This window comes from Scophthalmus maximus, chromosome 6, assembly GCF_022379125.1.
Source record: "Scophthalmus maximus strain ysfricsl-2021 chromosome 6, ASM2237912v1, whole genome shotgun sequence".
Classification (NCBI taxonomy): domain Eukaryota; kingdom Metazoa; phylum Chordata; class Actinopteri; order Pleuronectiformes; family Scophthalmidae; genus Scophthalmus; species Scophthalmus maximus.
The window spans coordinates 9,437,130-9,455,000 of NC_061520.1; the positions used below are offsets into that span (position 1 = coordinate 9,437,130).

General features: G+C 41.7%; 1 protein-coding gene across 1 annotated transcript; it reads left to right on the top strand.

Moving 5' to 3' along the window:
* Positions 1–463: 463 nt before the first annotated feature.
* myg1 (myg1 exonuclease) lies at positions 464–16,628 on the top strand. Its single transcript, XM_035630944.2, has 7 exons — positions 464–800; positions 2,111–2,223; positions 5,372–5,531; positions 6,838–6,987; positions 8,603–8,725; positions 9,008–9,189; positions 16,048–16,628. The coding sequence occupies exons 1-7, from the start codon at positions 528–530 to the stop codon at positions 16,235–16,237; spliced, it is 1,191 nt and encodes a 396-aa protein (XP_035486837.2). The 5' UTR covers positions 464–527; the 3' UTR covers positions 16,238–16,628.
* The last annotated feature ends 1,243 nt before the right edge of the window (positions 16,629–17,871 follow it).

Sequence of the window (17,871 nt, forward strand, 5' to 3'; positions counted from 1 at the left end):
TAAGTAAAGCCTTCTCTACTATTTATTATTATTAAAGCATCTTCAAAAACAACAAAACAGAATATGCATTATGCAAATTATTAAAATATTGTACAGAAAGGGGCTTTTTCAAATTTTTAGGTGAAAATAATGAAATTAACACTTTTTCCTAGTACCTAGGGTAGGTACCCATTTTACCCGATTGATAATACAGACAATAATAGATAATTTGTAATGAATGGTTTTAAGTGCAGAGAACTTTGTTTAAAAAAAATATACATTCAGGTCAACGTGTGGCAAATGTGTTCCACCTTATATAAACTACTATATAGAAAAACACGTCACGATTAAGTCAGTTGTGTAATGTTATTGCCGTTATTACTACCATAACAGAGGCATATTTAGAATGTGTGAAAAAAAATAAAGTTATTATATATACGCTCTCCGGGGTTCTCCGGTTCACAAAACAAGCGCACCACATCCGGTCCGGCTGTGAAAACTGTCCGCCGCTTCGCCTCCCTCCCTCCAACGCGGTCCGTCGTGTTTGAATGTGGCGTCTTCGTGTGATAGTTCTGAACTTGGCAAAAAACGAGTCTTTAACAAACATCAGCAGAGCGGCGGGTGTGTCGCGGCTCTCCGGTTCACGAGCTCACGGCCGCAGTTTGCTCTCGGTCGACGACCCTCGCATTAACCGGCGTTACATGTCAAGTGAGGCGAAGAGGCTCCGCACAGACGACATGAAGATCGGAACTCACAACGGAACCTTCCACTGCGACGAGGTCCTGGCCTGTTTCTTCCTCCGCCAGTTACCCGAGTACAAGGTTCGTACAGAAAACAGTTTATTGTTCCCTCAACTGCAGCTGTTTGACCACAGTCTGCTACTCCACTCCTCTTTCTTAGATTAAAGGCAAATGCTTTTAACAAACCCACACAGTGAAGGAACAGTATGTGTTATATATGCTCACGTTGTTGGAGAAATATTTCTTCTGTTCCTGTAATTGGGCTCATGTCATGTTTAAACACACCAAAAGGGGGTGCTGTTGTATAGATAGAGGCATCTCCCTTATGAAATGGACCTATAATAATTTTATTCAGGAGAAAATAACAAATATGAAATCCTAGTCAGTTCTATGCGTGTCTTCCTGCTCCTTTGGGGCCAGAGTGCCTCTTTAAAAATGACTTGGTGTCTTACAAGGTGGCTTTTTAAAACCATCGAATGCTTATGCAACCAAAAGTATAATCAGTGTTTGAGACATTAATCCAATTCCAGCATGAATCAGATTTCCACGCCAGGATTTGTCTCTTTAAAATGTCATAGTAAGTAAGTTGAACTTAAGATGAATGTGTCATGTAAAAGTGTAATATCACCAACAAAACATAAACACCACAGGAGCAGGTGACAAAATCATCTTTGACAGAAGGGATTCATATAAAGATATCTTAATTCATTTAGTAACATTTCTCCAAACTAAATTGAGTAACTTTTTTGCTAATTTAGCGTATTAAAAGTTTTGAAATCAAGGTCATAGACTGTACATAAACTGTATACAATGTACTTGGAATAGCAGTCACAATACAATATGGTATGGCAGAAATTTTTGCTGGCCCACAACTTCATATACAGTAACTCATCACACTGGCCATCATATCTTTGACCACTGGATGATAAGTAGATGATGTTTTCTGACTATAAGTTTGTCTACATCAGTCATGTATTTGTAGCGTCACACAGGTCTGTATTGTCAGTTACAGTCAGATAAGAAGCAGACATAATGCTTATTATTCATCCGTGAACAAGTGTTTTCAGTTATGTATTGTGGATATAATATGTGGTCTGAGAAATACTGATTGGGCGTTTAACTAAAGGTCAGAGCCCAAACAGGCGAGACGCTTCGTTCCCGTGGGTCCAATTATGGCGATACTGTTGGCGTAGTTAATGGCCGTCATAGAATTTATTTCTACGCGTTTTGGCTCTTGGTTAATAAAATGGTCTTTACATGAAATCCAGATGTCATTCCCCCCCCCCCCCCCCCCCCCCCCCCCCTCCTGAAAATGTTCTCTCCTACGTTACCAGATGACTTGATGGGCGAATGCTTACAGATCTACAAAACCCATTTATTCATTTTCACAGGATGCTGAAATCGTCCGCACCAGGGACCCAGCGCGACTGGCAGAGTGCGACATCGTCGTCGACGTGGGAGGAGAGTTTGACCCGAAGAGGCACCGCTACGACCATCACCAGAGGTACAAGCGCTGACACGAGGCCGTGGCGGAGGGATCACGTCGTCTATTACATTTTTGATTTCTACGGAAATTAACTCAAACTGAGGAGCACATGAAGAGCACAGGCGTAACAAATATGACAGCGCTTTCCATTTTGAGACAGCTGCTATACACCTGGGCTTTTACTGCTTTAATTAGCCACAGTCAGTGTCTGCAAGCGCTTGTCTTGTTTTTTTTTATTAGGGAGATATCATTGGTCAATTTTAGCTTCTTGCAGATATATCCACATACACAGGAGATGAAACTTTCTGTCTTTCAACTGATAAGTTGATCAAAGTAAAAACTGATTTGGACATTTCTTGATTAATGGTTTCTTACGTCCTCCTATCGATTGCATGAATCACGAAGGAACAGCCTCCGTGTTTTCCGTTAATTTCCTTCTGAAGTTCCTTTCGAGTGATTGCGTTCACTCAAAGTCCGTCACGTGGAGTAATCAGCCCTTTTCACACCGTCTCTTAATGTCCTGATGATAATCAGAGATCGCTTTTATGACTACGGTGATGAAGATGTGCCAGAGCTCTTGTCCTGGCAGGCAGTTAGTGATAATTAGCGCCTCTTCAATTGAACACCCCCTGCTGTTGGCTCACGAGGCCACGACGCTGTCAGGGGCCGCAGGAGAATGTGGCTGTCACTCACATATGCAGATGAAGGCAAGGTGGTTGTGATGGCAGTGGTGGATGGACTGGGCTGCCTGCCGCAGGAAGTTGGATAAGGAGCTGACAAGTATGATTAAATTTCATCAATTTTTTATTTAGACCATGTACAGATTAAGTTGACAGCAAAACCAATACTTCACAGTTAGAAATGTAAAAGTGATTAAGACTCCAAAAGAGTAGAAAGATATTTTGGAAATAAAACTTTTCATTGTTTCTTGCTGAGAGTTAGAAGATTTATGCCACTCATGTCTTTTTAATGTGAGCCAGGAGATTGTTAGTTTAGCTTAATCCAAAAATGTCTAGTCTGGCTCTACCCTAAGGAAACAAAATTATTTACCAGTACCTCTAAATCTCACTTTAATATATCACTTTCTTGGTTATTTAAACTGAAAAAATGAAGTTGACAGACGAGGGTTAATGTGGAGGACTATTTCCTGGCTCTGAGCAAGAAAGCAAACAAATGTATTTCCAAAATTGTTGAACTGTTCTTTTAAAAACATCATGGATAATCACAACGGGATCTTTGTTTGGTTTATTTTTCATCAAAAATGGGTAACACGGACCATATTAATCCAAAAACTGTATTCATTAATCACATTTTATCTTACATGTCTTTAGTTTATTGACCAGAGAAGAAAATGGCTGCAGGAAAAATTATCTACAAACACTGACATGAAAGATAATGATGCCCGAAAGTCTGAGACCACTTCCCATTCATTCATTTGAATAAATGAATGAACCAGACACTGTCAGGGTCTCTGAAGATGCCCCATAAAATGATTTATTCTGCTCTATGCCGAAGGTTGGAGTGAGATCTGAATGAATTAAAATGGAACATTCCCCATCATCTGTCTCTCAAAGGACAACATGAACAAATGAAAATTTCTCAATCAATGACAGAAGAGTAGAGTTAGACTGAACAATATCTATCCAAACCACATGAGGGGGAAAAAACAGATATTTTGGAGATGGGACATTAATCGGGGAGATGTAATAGGACGAAGAACAGATGAATTGGTTCAACCTACGGTATGTTTGTTTACAACAAGAGGGAAAAACATCCAAGTGACTAATCTTCTGGTGAAGTAAATACCGATGTCATTGCGACAAAAGCGATGAATGAAAGTGGAGTAGCTACAGTGACATTGGCCTTTTCTGTCACATTATTTTAAAAACTTTGACAATTAAAGCTCACACTCAGAGTTTGTTTCTCCACAAGACACGTTTGCTATCACGCAAAGAGACGACTGGGTCCGGAATGATGGGAAATTACTGGCCAGTAATATTCTTTTCATAAAGCTCTTTGGAGGGAGGCTTCAAATTGGGGAAAGATTCACAAATGCAGTAAAGTGTGTGTTGCTTTAAGGCCACTTGTTCTGTGTGGCAAATGCTAGTCTGCTCAGTGATGAAACATCTTTGATTTCACAGTTAGTTAGATGACTCCTCTTTGGAAACTATATCTTGCTTTCACTCATTTTGTCATTTTCCTCTCGCTCATTCAATCCCATCTCCTGATAATCAGCGAAGAAATGCCTCCGCTTGGCCAATTAGGTCCTTCGATGGCGGTGATTACCCCCCACACCCCCCCTCGGCATGTCAGGCATTCATTTGACGGTCTGTTTTCCGCTGTGCTGCAGCCCAAGCATCCTAATTAAGCCTAAATTAAATGACCAGCAGTGGTTTAGTACTGGAGCCCACCCATCTCTGCACGTGGCTAAGGAGAGACCTCCGGTGTTCTCACGCTTACAAACGCGCCTGCACGCTCTCGAATGCAAACTCGATCTCTGAAGCTGAAGAGAGTATTTGAGGATCCGTGTCCCTTTTTGTTTGATGTCTGATACACGTCCGGTAATGTACAGCACACATCTGGGAGGGTGCAGAGATTTTATTCACGTAGCCTCTTATTGGAAAAGAAATGTGAATAGTTTTTGAGCAGCTAGTCAGCAGAAGACTGCGGTGGCCCTGAAGCACAAATCACAACAATCAAATGGGTAAACACGGAAAAAAATCACAAAACACAGTGGGGAATAAGAAAACAGGGTTTTGTGATTTGTGTATTTCTTATATGGCATTGTATTTTTTTGCTGTTGTGAATTGCCTTTGTGATTTGCTGTTATATTTTCTAATTCGCTGTTGTGTAGTCTGTGATAGTCCAGTGTTCCCTAGTTTTTAGATATTATATAAACTATTGTCTGTTTTCGTATGTCAGAGACGGGACTCCTGCAGCAATTCAAAAATACTGCTAGATTTTCTATTTCATATTTTTTCAATAAATCAGCACAAATGAATGTAGTCTCACTCTTTTCAGGAACACTCTTATTATTATTCTGTTGATTATTTCCAGGATTAAATGATTAATCTATTGTCTATGAGATTTGAAAAACCCAAATCTCTTCATGTTGTCTTCCTCTGTCACAGTAAGCTGACAGATCGTCTGCTCTCGTTCCACTCAGGACATTTGCGGAGAGCTACCACAGCTTGCATCCAGAGAAGCCGTGGGTGACCAAACTCAGCTCTGCCGGCCTGGTCTACATGCACTTCGGTCGTCAGCTACTCGCCCAGCTGACGCAGCTGAAGGAGGGTGGCAGGCAGCTGGAGGTGCTCTATGACAAGGTGAGAGGAGAATGACCTTAGCATGGATTAGCATTGATTGTATTTAACACTTTATTGGACAGATGTCTTACATCCCCTCACTCGTCTGAAAAATGTCACGTGTATCACCATTAATTTAAAATTAATATTCACGTGGAGCAGGGAGACAAAGGGCGTGGAAGTCTGCTCAGAGGTAATGAAAGGAAATTATATTATTAAAAAGCACTTACAAATATGTCATTGTTGGTTGTTTTAAGAAGAAAAACCCTGCAATCAACATATTTATAATAGTTTAGTTTATGGCATTTTGCCTTGATCAGACTATTGGCAGTGGAGTCGGGCTAGAAATAAAAGCAGAGAGACAGGGATGTGACCAAAGCTTTTTTCAGACATGGACTTGGGTCCGGACATTTTCTAGAGTTTGCCGTTCAGGTATGAAGAATGCAGCAGGAGATTGCGTTAGATGCGTTCACAAAAGCAAGTCAATTCCCGGAACATTCAGACGAGGGGTGTCACCTAGGTAGACCCTGTAGGAAAGCAGGACAAGACGCTCACTCACTTGATGTGAATTTCCGAGCTTTTGCTAGTTGTTCCTGCCATATGAATTCTCTTGAGCAACATTTGCAGACATTTGGCGCGAAGTTCAGGATAATGTCGGGACTTCAGTGCACGTCTGATTCAACCTGATGCAACACTGCAGTTATATTTAATGTGCCTTAGGTCGACCAGCAGGAGGCGTCAGCACATGGAACCAGGCAAATCTTAGGTCACCATGAATATGATTGCTTTCGGACCAACACCATCAGTGGCCTTTTGATGTGTCAGTTTGTCTAAAGCCCAGAGTAATCCCTTTTCTCGCAGATGGGGCTTTGTTTATTTTAGAATGTTACACGTCTCATCTTGAGCCAGTTCAGACAAAGTGAACCTCTTTTTTTGCCCCAAGGCTTAGTTCCACTTGTAAAATGTCAACTCTTTGACGATTGACCTTCTGATGTACAGAGCAGTTGACTTTTCAGCCCTAAATTTGTTTGAGCTTCTCTGCTCTTCTTCTACTTCTTCTTCATTCTGGAGTTTTGCTAGTGAACTGTAAAATAGCTGCATGTATCCAATTTCCTTTTGGTTTAATGATCACGCCTTGCAATTTAGCCCTCAATAATCCCCACACATTGTATTTAAATCAATCAGGATTCTGTAATCTCTGTACATTTCTCTCCCCTGAAAATCCTGAATGTCTTTACTACACTGACTTACAAAAAGGAGGTCAGGGCTTCTTTTTTTTTAAATCGGCAGGCCCATATTCTCTCATCTCTTTTTCAATTCCTTGCAGCTGTACGAGAACTTTGTGGAGGAGGTCGATGCCGTCGACAATGGCATTTCACAGTGTGACGGGGAGGCCCGATACTCCGTCTCCAGCACGCTGAGTGCACGTGTCGGCCACCTGAACCCACGCTGGAACAGCAAGAGTCAGGACACCGAGGTGAGTGCATGTGAGTGATGGCATGGATGTGAATGTCTACACACACACGTTGCTCACAGGAGGTTTTTGGTTTATACATCAGCTTGATGAGGTTGAACTGTTTATCTTTTATACTATAACAAGATTATTCTCATGGCATGAGCAGGTTTTATGTCTTCTTCTCAACGCTTTGATTTATTTTTGGAGCTACAAGCCCCTTCAAATCCAAGGGATGACATGATAAAGTGAATAATAATAGTCTGTAACAACCATATCAAGAAAAATTCTCACTGTAGTTTCTTGAAGCCTAAGCTGACGAAAATAACAAATAACAAATCCCCATTTTGCTCAGAAAATGACCTAAATGATTTAGTGATTTATCGACTGATCACTTAATTGAGTTTTTGCTTCAGTGCTGTTTATTTTTTGCCTGGTACCAGACAAGCAATAACTGGGACAAAACATGAACATTTAAAAACAACAACATTCTAACACAAATTGCATAGAGACTAATATTAGAATGCATATCCATAACATATGCATTCATATCCTGTGTCACCTAGTACCATATCTGAAGTTTTTAATAACTTATTATTCAATGGAAGGCAGTTCTACAGTATTTAAGAAATTTGTCTACATAATTTTGCGATTCTCGTAGACAAAGTGGGCAACCTGCAGTGAAACAAAAGTATAAAATGTGTCAATAAACTTGTAGTAAAACACAACAGGCAAATGCAGAGCAGTCCATGTTCACAGGCCCAGGAATGGACACGTGTGACGAACCCCTGCAGGGAAACTGCCCCTGTTCTCTGCAGTCTTCCATGAGATACCTCCAGCCTGGCTACTATATATGTTGACTATCCAGACATTATTTCCTATGTTGTGGGCAATCTCAGTGGAGTGGCTGACCAATTTTATTTTATGTTCACAACATGATAATAATCAATGTCCTGGCACTAACCTCCAGCTTATCCACTCGCACTGCGATGGATCAGAAGGTGAGAGTGAGTTGGCCTGAAAAACTTTTGGCAACTTAATAACACTGCTGACCTGGTGAACTCTTAACAGCAGCTGTTTGTGATAAGTGAAAAACCTAATGGGATTTTGGTCTCCTCCATCCACGACTGTTAAGCTCAGGGACACTGCAGCCCCCCCAATCAGATTTATGCAGATTATCTACCTGGCAGACTGTTTGTGTCAGTGTGTGTGCCGCAAGTGCTCATGATAGCATGTGTTTGTATCGGCGTCTGTCTTTCTTGCTCATGCTCTCTTGGGTTTCTGCTCACGAGGCGATGAGAGAGGGAGGTCAGACAGACAGGTTAGTGCAGGACGTGACATGAAGCTGATGATGCAGGCCTAGAAAGATCAGTTAGGAGATGGTTAGACAAGACTTTATTATCCTCACTTTGTCTGGCACATTCTCACTTAAAGGATTTGACATCAAACTGAAGTGGAATTCAGAGGAAGTGTTGTAACGACGAAAGATGTAAGGATTTTGCACCAGTTACTTCCCCCCCCCCATCAAAATGACATCTAAAGTCTAGTCGGTTGTCAAAAGACTATATTCTTCCTTACTCTCTTTTTGATTCACTATATCTGACAATAGCATTTATATGTTTACACGTGTTCTCACCAGGAGGGTTTCAGGAAGGCAATGACAATAGTGGGGGAGGAGTTCCTGGACCGTCTGGATTATTACCAGTCCTCCTGGTTGCCGGCTCGTGTGGTGGTGGAGGAAGCGGTTAAGGGAAGACATCAGGTACTGAACTGTCCCATCTAATGTTTACATTTTGATTTAGATGTTCCTAGTCTTTGTTAGCGCTGTAAATTCTGTCTTGGGGGGGAAAAAATTGATTGGTTGATTGTCCATTGTTGTATGTCCGGGGATTCCTACATAGGCTTGTACATTGTATTTTAATTGCCAAAAGTTCAAGACTCTGTTCTGAATCTCTGCTAAACCTTAAGCCTTCCCCTCTCTGTGCCTCTCATTTATCTTGCACATTAGCAACATACAATTTCACGGTTCTCTTCACGTCTCCAGATAGATCCCAGTGGAGAGGTCGTCTTGTTCTCCCAGGGCGGTTGTCCCTGGAAGGAACATCTGTTTGCCCTGGAGAATGAGCTCAAGGTGGAGGCGCCCATCAAGTTTGTCCTTTACCCAGACCAGAATGGACAGTGGAGGGTCCAGTGTGTCCCCGCCGGGCTCAACACCTTTCAGAACAGGTGATTTTTCTTTAAAATTCCAAATACAAGAGTTGAAAAGAATAATTTCTGCAACTTGTATCTGCCATCTCACTCTTTTCGGCCACTACCCAGAGCTCACTGTCACGAGTGAGGGTCGAAACATAGATCGACTGGTAAAGTAAAAGCATTGCCTTCAGGCTCAGACTTCACCATGACGGTTCAGTACATAGTCTGCCATACTGCTGATGCCACAGCAAACCCACCTGTTTATCCTCCTGCTCCATCCTCCCCACACTTGGGAACAAGATACTTTAATTCCTTCTCTTGAGGCAGCAAGTCACCCAGAAGCTGTAGGGAGCAATCCCCCGTTTTCCGTCTGAGAACATTGCCTCGGACTTGTACGTGCTGACTCTCATGATCCCGCCCCCTCTACACAAACAGCCCCAGTGTCCGCTAAAGGTCAGGGTCTGATAAAGCCAACAGAAACACATCATCTGCAAAGAGTAGAGATGCAGTTCTGAGATTTCTGATCTGGACACTCTCTTCACTCACCCCGGCTGCACCTTGCGATCCTGTCCATGAATATAAGTTCTCCCTTGGGTTATTCAAGAACCGGATGGCTCGCAGCGGGTGGCCTGGTACCCCATATGCAGAACCCCCCCACAGAATGGTATGAAATATCATTTCTGCTTCACGAAGTACAGTTTGTGATCTCGTGTGCGGAGGGAGCTTCTTGCATGAGTTACCTTGGCAGAAATCAAGCATGCAGAACTTACAGGGATGTTGTGACACCTATTCTCCCAGGCAGGATTTATCATTTAAATATTTGCGAAAAATACAGTGACAGTCCCCCAAATGTGCCGAATTGAGTTGAGTTCTGGTGACAGATAGAAAACATGGTGTATGATTTAAACTTTCATTCTTATTGGACGATTTGACAACTACCCACCGAGGGCTGACGTGTCATCCAGTGAGAGAGGAACTCTTTGTTTTGTTCTCACATTGGTCCCTTAGGGTTTGAAGGGATGTAAACAAACCCAACATCTCCACGCAGCCACCTGAGCCCTTTCTCCACACACACCCTTCTTACTCAGGTGTTTCTCTTTTGTTTTCCAAATGTTAATTGCATGCTCTGCTTCAAAAAACAGCGAGCTGGGACACACTCACTTAAACATGCTCCAGGAATTTTATCAAGGTGAATATTAATGAACGTGAGATTCACACTCTATTGAACAACAGACTTCCTCTCACATTCAAAACCCTCTGGTAATATGAATATCATTTGCGCTTGTTCCATTGCTGCATCGTTGTTTACCGTCCTAATTAATTTTGAAATAATTCTCGTGTGCTTAAATTATACAAAAAAAATTTTTTTTTTAAATTAGCTGAAGAAAAAACTATCAACTGCGGCAGCCAACTCCTGGATAGTTACCAATTTTTTTTTTCTTTCATATGCTTCCTGGATGCTTTTTCGTCGTGGAGCTGTCAGCTTGACTTTTTTTTTGTTCTGAAGACTGAAAACCAAATCTGCAACGTTACTGTAATGAATAGACTAATACGTATCTGGTCATGAAGTTGAGTATTTGACAGTATGAAATTTTGGCCTGATGATTGCACATTTCTTCTTCTAGGGACGATGAATGTCTGAACAAAATGTCGTGGCAAACCATCCATTAGTTCATGGTTGGGGAATGTCCAGCCTCCAGGCGAGCCAAAATGACAAATACAAAAAAAAGGGCTGCACCCGCAGGGATGAAGAAGCCTAATATCTAGCATAATTGCTGTTCAACACAAGCTAAAGTGCACGAGTTGCAAGGACAAATGCATTTAGTCAGAGTCAGAGTCTGGATGCCCTTTCACAAGACTGCGTTCTGACAGAGACGGTGTTGCGCAGGCAAGTTTTGCGATGGCCAATGCCAAGCTAATAGCTTAGAAGCTGAAACCCAATTCAGAAGGAGAATTTGAACAGCCTTGCTGCCGAATAAAGTTGTTCCAAAGTGTTGATTTATCTAAAAGAACCTGAGAGATGCGAGCTGAGTTATTTGCTCTTTAAGTTCCTCAGTGCAAACACAGAAGGGACAGATAGTGGACTGTGAGGAGATATTCACTGAATTTGACAAAATTGTTTTGGGATTTGAGTCGCTCCTCTACATTTAGATGTTTGTGTATATTTTATGATTTTGTATGTACTGTGAAATACTTTTAATTGTTTGTGCCACGCACATACATGTCTCACCTCTCCTTGTCTTGTGCATCAGTCCCTAGTTTTTAAGCATTTTCTCACCATCTAGAAATAATTTGAATTTTACATCACAAGCCTGGCACTTGAGCGAAAGGTTCCTCATCCGTGCTCATTAAATCACCTCAGTATTCACACTAGTGTCACTCAGTTCAAACAGTTCTGACAGGAGAAAGTCGGTATGTGTGAATTTGTCAAATGATTAAAACCTATCTGGTCCGTGTTCCTGACCTTCGTAGGGGGCCTGACCTGCAACGCTGCTATTGCTTAGTGCAAGCCACATTTTACATTTAGTACAGCAGTGTGCGCACCAGTATACATTAAGTGCTGCCCTATCATTGTCTCTCCCACAGCAGCGTGTTGGCTTCTGTTCTCTTCTTCTCCCTTATTTCTCTCTCTGGAATCAATAATTCGTTAAAGCAGATACTATTGCAGGGAATGAGAAAGGAAAAAAAGTCTTAGAGCATGTGTGTGTGTACTAAACAGTAGTTATCATTCATCTTTCATTACACTGTCCTCTCACCCCAATCACTCATTTACAAAAAAATATTTTTGTATGTAGTAAGTTCAGAAGTGTAGTTCAGGGTCATTTAGCACTGAAGCTAATGATAAAATACAGTTAAATCCCTCCTTATATTCTGACATCTTCACTCTTATTAGTTATTCTCCCTGGAGCAACAGTCATGCAGCTTTCAGTTCAATTATTTTTGTGGCTAAATAATTATCAATTTTAGGTCTATCCTCTCTGTCTGTATGATCTTTTTAAGGGGTCATTTTTATCCCCAAACTGATGTCAAGGGACAAAATAATAGAAAATGTGATGGTTTGTGTAAAAGAAACACCTGTAGAGCCGTGAGTTATAATTTCCACTCCAAGCGTTCAAGGGGTTTGAGAAATACCCCCGAGCAAATGTTTCTGTTATGTAAGTGAAGAAAGTCTGACTCTTTTTATCCTTGAAAATCAGCCAAACCTCTAATAACCAAAAGCACTGAAACTCTTCTCACACATACTACGTACTTGTTATTATTGAGCACTGTGCACCAACCTCCTTGACACATTCACTGTGTTTCCCGTGGCTGCAGTTACTGTTTTCCGTTAAATGTTTTTTAGGGATCAGAGATGTGCGAATGCATCAGCGGTAACATTATACTGTGTTAACACAGAGGCTGATGTTGATGAGATCAAATTACAAACAGGAATGCTGATGAGAGAATGATCACATTTATTGTTTCCCCCCCTGAAATTATAAGTGGACTCTGCCCCTAATAATGGAAACCACGTTAACAGAGAGGTAATTAGAAGTAGTACGTACAGTGAGTGGTAATTGCTGAAAGACTCTATTCATAATTAGAAAAGATCATAAAGACTTTTACAATATAATATGTAATATGGTCGTTCTTATTCTGCACATGATACTTCTGCTGGTTCTGTCTGTCCTGTTTGCTGGTTTCTGTGCTGAAAGACAAGCTGCTTCTCCTCCTGAGGTTAATTGCATTTTTTTTCCATTTGAAAGTTTTATTTATTAGTTCCCTCTTTCGAATCAAGGGTCAAAAGAGAGATTGTGTGTGATATTTTCTCAAGACTTAAAAAGCCTTCTGAGACAAATGTCTAATGTTGGTCTGTATGAAGATTGACTTGATGCATGTGACTTGGCCTGAGACCTAACTATCACAGCAGATGGCCTCTGAGTCACTGTTCCACCTGACCACCGTGTCCTTTAAAAGTGTTGTTACCTCTGACAGTATGAGCCCTGATGCTTTCATCCCCGATCTGACACGTCTCATTATTGACACAGTGGGTTGCTTGGGAGCAGTGGGGTTCCACAGCACACCAGGCCCAAAGAAGCAGGATGAGATTGGGATATATCTTTTTGATTCAAGCCTGGCTGCCCAGATTCACGCTTTCTATTTCCACCTCTCCTCCGTGAGCTCCCCTTACTCCTGGCTCTCCTATTAGTGCCTCTTTTCTGGCCCTCTCTCTCTCTCTCTCTCTTTCTTATAATCACCCTTTTCCATTTCAGCACCTTTTTTTTCTATATGACTCTGTCCCTTCCTGTTAATCCTATTTCTCCCTCCACCCCTCCTTCAAACAGCCTCTTCCTTATCTGGCCGTCTCACCTTTCACACCTTCCACCCCTCCCTCACCTTATCCCCTGCGCTAGACTCTTTTTTTTTTCTGCTCCCAACTCCGCTGCAGAACTTTCAACTAAAAAGACACTGCCACCTGTTTATTGTCATGGAGCACCTCAAAGATTCAATGTAATGCCAACATGGCGGTGGGTGTGGAGCTACATAAGAACAATGGCTACTGAGATGAATATTTTTTTTTAAATAAAGAGCTCCAGATGGCTCTGTCTCCGGGTGGCCGGCTTCCTCCCAGTAGGCATGTGCCGACTCTGCGAAAGGTGTGTTGTTATCACCTGTGTCCCTGCTGCTGCACATGGGGGAGAAAAGGGTCTATTTTTATCAGTATTGCATTGCTAAGGAAATGAGCGTTGGGGGAAGGAAGAGGGGAGTGGAAGCAGTCCTTCCTCCGAGGTGTAGAATATAGGATATAACTGTAAGTTGACGATGTCAGCCAGAAAATTTCTGGAAAAAAACACGCTGCTGCTGCTGTAACAGTTATCTGCTGTGCCTCTGTGTGAGGGTTGCAACTCATGATTGTTTGAGAAAATTGGTGAAAAGCCCAAAAATTTAAATAATTATCACATGAGCAAAAGAAAATCTCCACAAATGAGAATGTTGGACTGGAGAACGTTTAACATTAGACTGATGGATTAACTTAATTGTTTCAGATCAAATCTTCGTGATACCTTAGATTAAAGCAGGATAAAAACAACCAAGAATTGTGTTGAAATATTTCCATGTCATTTCCCTTCAGAAAACACAAAACTCCTGTTTTTAAGTTCTTCTCCTTTTTTCCACTTGGCTTTCTTTTGATTGCAGTTGGATAAATCTCGGCTCTGGTCCCTGTTGAAAAGGGGAAAATGTGAGTGTATAGAACCTCTAGCATAGAAATCCCAGAATCATGAGTCGGCGAGTGGCAGGAGAATTCGATACCTCTGCTTATATATATATATATATATATATATATATATATATATATATATAAGTCGTACTCAAACTCTACACCGCATCTAGATACAGGGAGTTTTTATCTTTTGATAACTCATGTTGAGTCACATTTTTTCCCCCTAATTAAGCACTCTCTTCTGATATCTGCCCCATTAAGACACAATAAAGGTCTGGGGGGGGCGGTGTCAGAGTAATTTGCTAATTGTGAGCTTATTTTTAGACCGGTCATCCTGAGAATCGGAGCTTCCTGGCCTGTCATAACAACAGTCGTCCCCCTCCCACTCTTTTCCTCATTACCAGCCCCGTTGACCTTTTCCGCACCGCTCGTTTTCCAGCCATACTGTGGAGCTATTGATTGGTAGGGTTCATTTAACAGGGATTACGGGTTTGCCGTGCTTTTCTCCCCAGGTTGCCCTATGAGAGTCTTAATGGGGATAAGATTGTATAGACTGGGGCGAGTTGAGTGAGAGAAAGAAATTCATTTTGGTGCATGTGAACAACAACAACACCTTCAAATTCAATTTCTTTTGCACTATTTCTGATTATTTTGAAGAGCCTCACCCTCTGACTGTTACGGTTGGATGTTATACAGAGCTGGTTATTCATAATCAAAGAGAAGCAGAATGTCAGATAATTGAACCATGAAAAATTGAGAACAAGAGGAAAACGTTGTGCTCATTTCAAACTTTCATTCGTTTTCGTTTCTTTACGGCCGTGACTTTAATTCTCACAAGATGGACTATACAGTCCTATAATTCATCAAGCATGTGGCAGAACGGAAGAGAAGCATGAAATTTGAAAGGACTAGTAATGTGTTTTAAATGATCGCCCAGAGTGTAGACAGGTCTGTGCCACATCCAGTGGGTGGTAAATAAGCTGCTTTACATTTTTATGAATTTCAGCCTCTGCGTGTTTCATCCAAAGACACATTGTTGAGGTCAGCGCTGTAAACCCTTGCAGAGCAAATCTTTTCCCCACTTTTTCAGATTGCCTGTGCAATCCGCTGCCACCATATGTCTCCAACTGCTCTGCCTGTCTGTGGGTTTTTATTTCCACATTACTGGGAAAGAATAAAACTGATTTTATTTGTCATTTTCCTAGGCCTGATTGAAATGGTGCTTCATGCAAGGTATACTGCAGTTTAACTTTGATGGCAGCAGTTTTACCTCAAATTCTTCATGAGATCTGGAAAGAGACCAGAGCAATTCATGTCTATGTGAAAGACATACAGAGATAAAGGAGGGAAATCCCTCTCATTTCATTTACATCTTTTAAAAGTCCTTTTAAATGTTCTCTCAGTGCTGCAACCTGCAATTGTTCTCTATCTATAAATCTATTATTTTAGCTGTCAGAAAAAGATATTTGGTTTATTATCATATGAAGCAAAACGAGGAAGCAAATGTTCACATCTTATTCATTTCATTTATTGATATCTATGTTATTCCTGAGCCCAGAATTGGTGCTATATTTGCTGGTTTTCTGCTTGCGCACACATTGACAGCACAGTGTGTTTTTGCAAAAAGTAATGTGTCAACAGGAAGTGAAAAGCTGACCGCATAGTGTCCATCTGTCTTCCTTTCCCAGGCTGTCCTTGCCAGAAGAGTGGCGCGGCGTTCGGGATGAAGCGCTGTCGGAGCTCAGTGGGATTAAGGGCTGCATCTTCGTCCACGCTGGAGGCTTTATTGGCGGGAACAAGACCCAGGAAGGAGCCCTGGAGATGGTCCGGAGGACCCTGCAGGCTGCCGCCCAGTCCCCTGCAAATGGAAGCAGCTGACCGGTTGGAGAGGGGAGCCAACGGCACATGTTGTTCACAGGTTCAGTCTTTATAGAGGATAGCAAGGATTCAAATGTTATTTAGCTGGCTTGCAGCTTGTTCGTCCCAGCCAGGGCTAATGTTGTAATGCAGCCAAATAAACTTGGATCAGTTCCCTAAAAACCTATATTTCAAAAAACACACACTCTGAATCATGATGTTGAGTCAAGTTGTTCTTCTTCTCTTCTCCACTTGTAATTACAAATGTGTATCTGTTTGTAAACGTGGAGCCATTTTGTTTCTTTTCATCCCCAAAAAACCCCAACAATTTTTAAAGTTAAGTGTTCAAAGCTCCACAAGTGGTGGACTTGTTTGACCATGGTGGAATAAATAAACGAGAAAAGGCTCTTAAGTTTGGCGTGGCAATTTTTGCACATATCCAAAAACATGTTGATATCCAAGTCTTAACTAATATTTGAAAATAGGAATGTTTCTCCTTCCATCCAGAAATGTCCCAACACGCACATAAGAGTCAAATGAGACATTCAGAAAGACCTCTCCAGCATGTCCCACGTGTCTTAATATGAAAATGCCTTATTCAGAACGGAATATGCTGTAAACATGGCTGGTATCAAATTCTGTGCAGTGTCATATTTGGATTATTAGTGGAATATTGGCGTGAATGTAAACGTAGTGACTGTGAGCACCTCCAGCCTTTACCTTTCAAGGGACGATTTCTATAGACAACTGGACAGCGGCTGGTCCTTTCATTTGCTGCATCCTGAAATTAACTGCAGCACTACAAAGACACGCGGAGGCTACTTCCGCCGGCTCCCAAGATCAAAGCGTCAATGATGAGGCCCGTTTAATTCGGAGAAATTTTTATTTGCAAACGGCACAAAGAGGTGCTCCTCGTGTCAGCCGGTGTCGTGACAAGGTTACCTCCAGCGAGCCGAGCCGTACACTCAATTTCCACTGTAATAAATTCAGGGCGTGCGCCTTGAATTTTCTCACTAATACTCCAGATTTTCTCCCCCCCCCCCCGTTGCTCTAACTGTTACTCCTCCCTTATTGCATCCTCCGTGGCCCTATGTAACATATTACGCTATAATTCAATCACAATGCTTTTATTTACATCAGTGCTGGCGACGATGGCAATATGAGCCAAGTTTCAACCGCTGAGTTCCTTTTTTTCCATTTTGAAATGACTCATTTTTTAATAGCTTCGGAAAAGTACTCTTCCTCTGGCATCTTCTTTTCCACACTACCTTTGTCTCTCGCGCACACACACACACACACACACACACAATTTTAGTGTTATTACTCTGCTCTCTATTGTGCTGGGCCTGAGCCATGGTCTCAATCCAATCCATACACATTTGTGACAGACGTTTACAGTCACAAGGTTCATATTGTAATCTGTAAGCCAGCCCGCCTTGTGTTGTTATGGGAGATACAGATGATAACCCCCCCCCCCCGACTCCCCTCAGCTTCCCTCACTGAAAGAGGCAGCAGACAGTGAAGGTGTAATCACTATGGCGGTGTAATTGCAGACACTTTGAAAAGCGAAATTGAAAGGAGGAGAGAAGGAAAAACTGAATTGTAGCCTAATATGTATTGATTTGAGTTTCCAGGCTCCACTTTTCCCCTTGCAT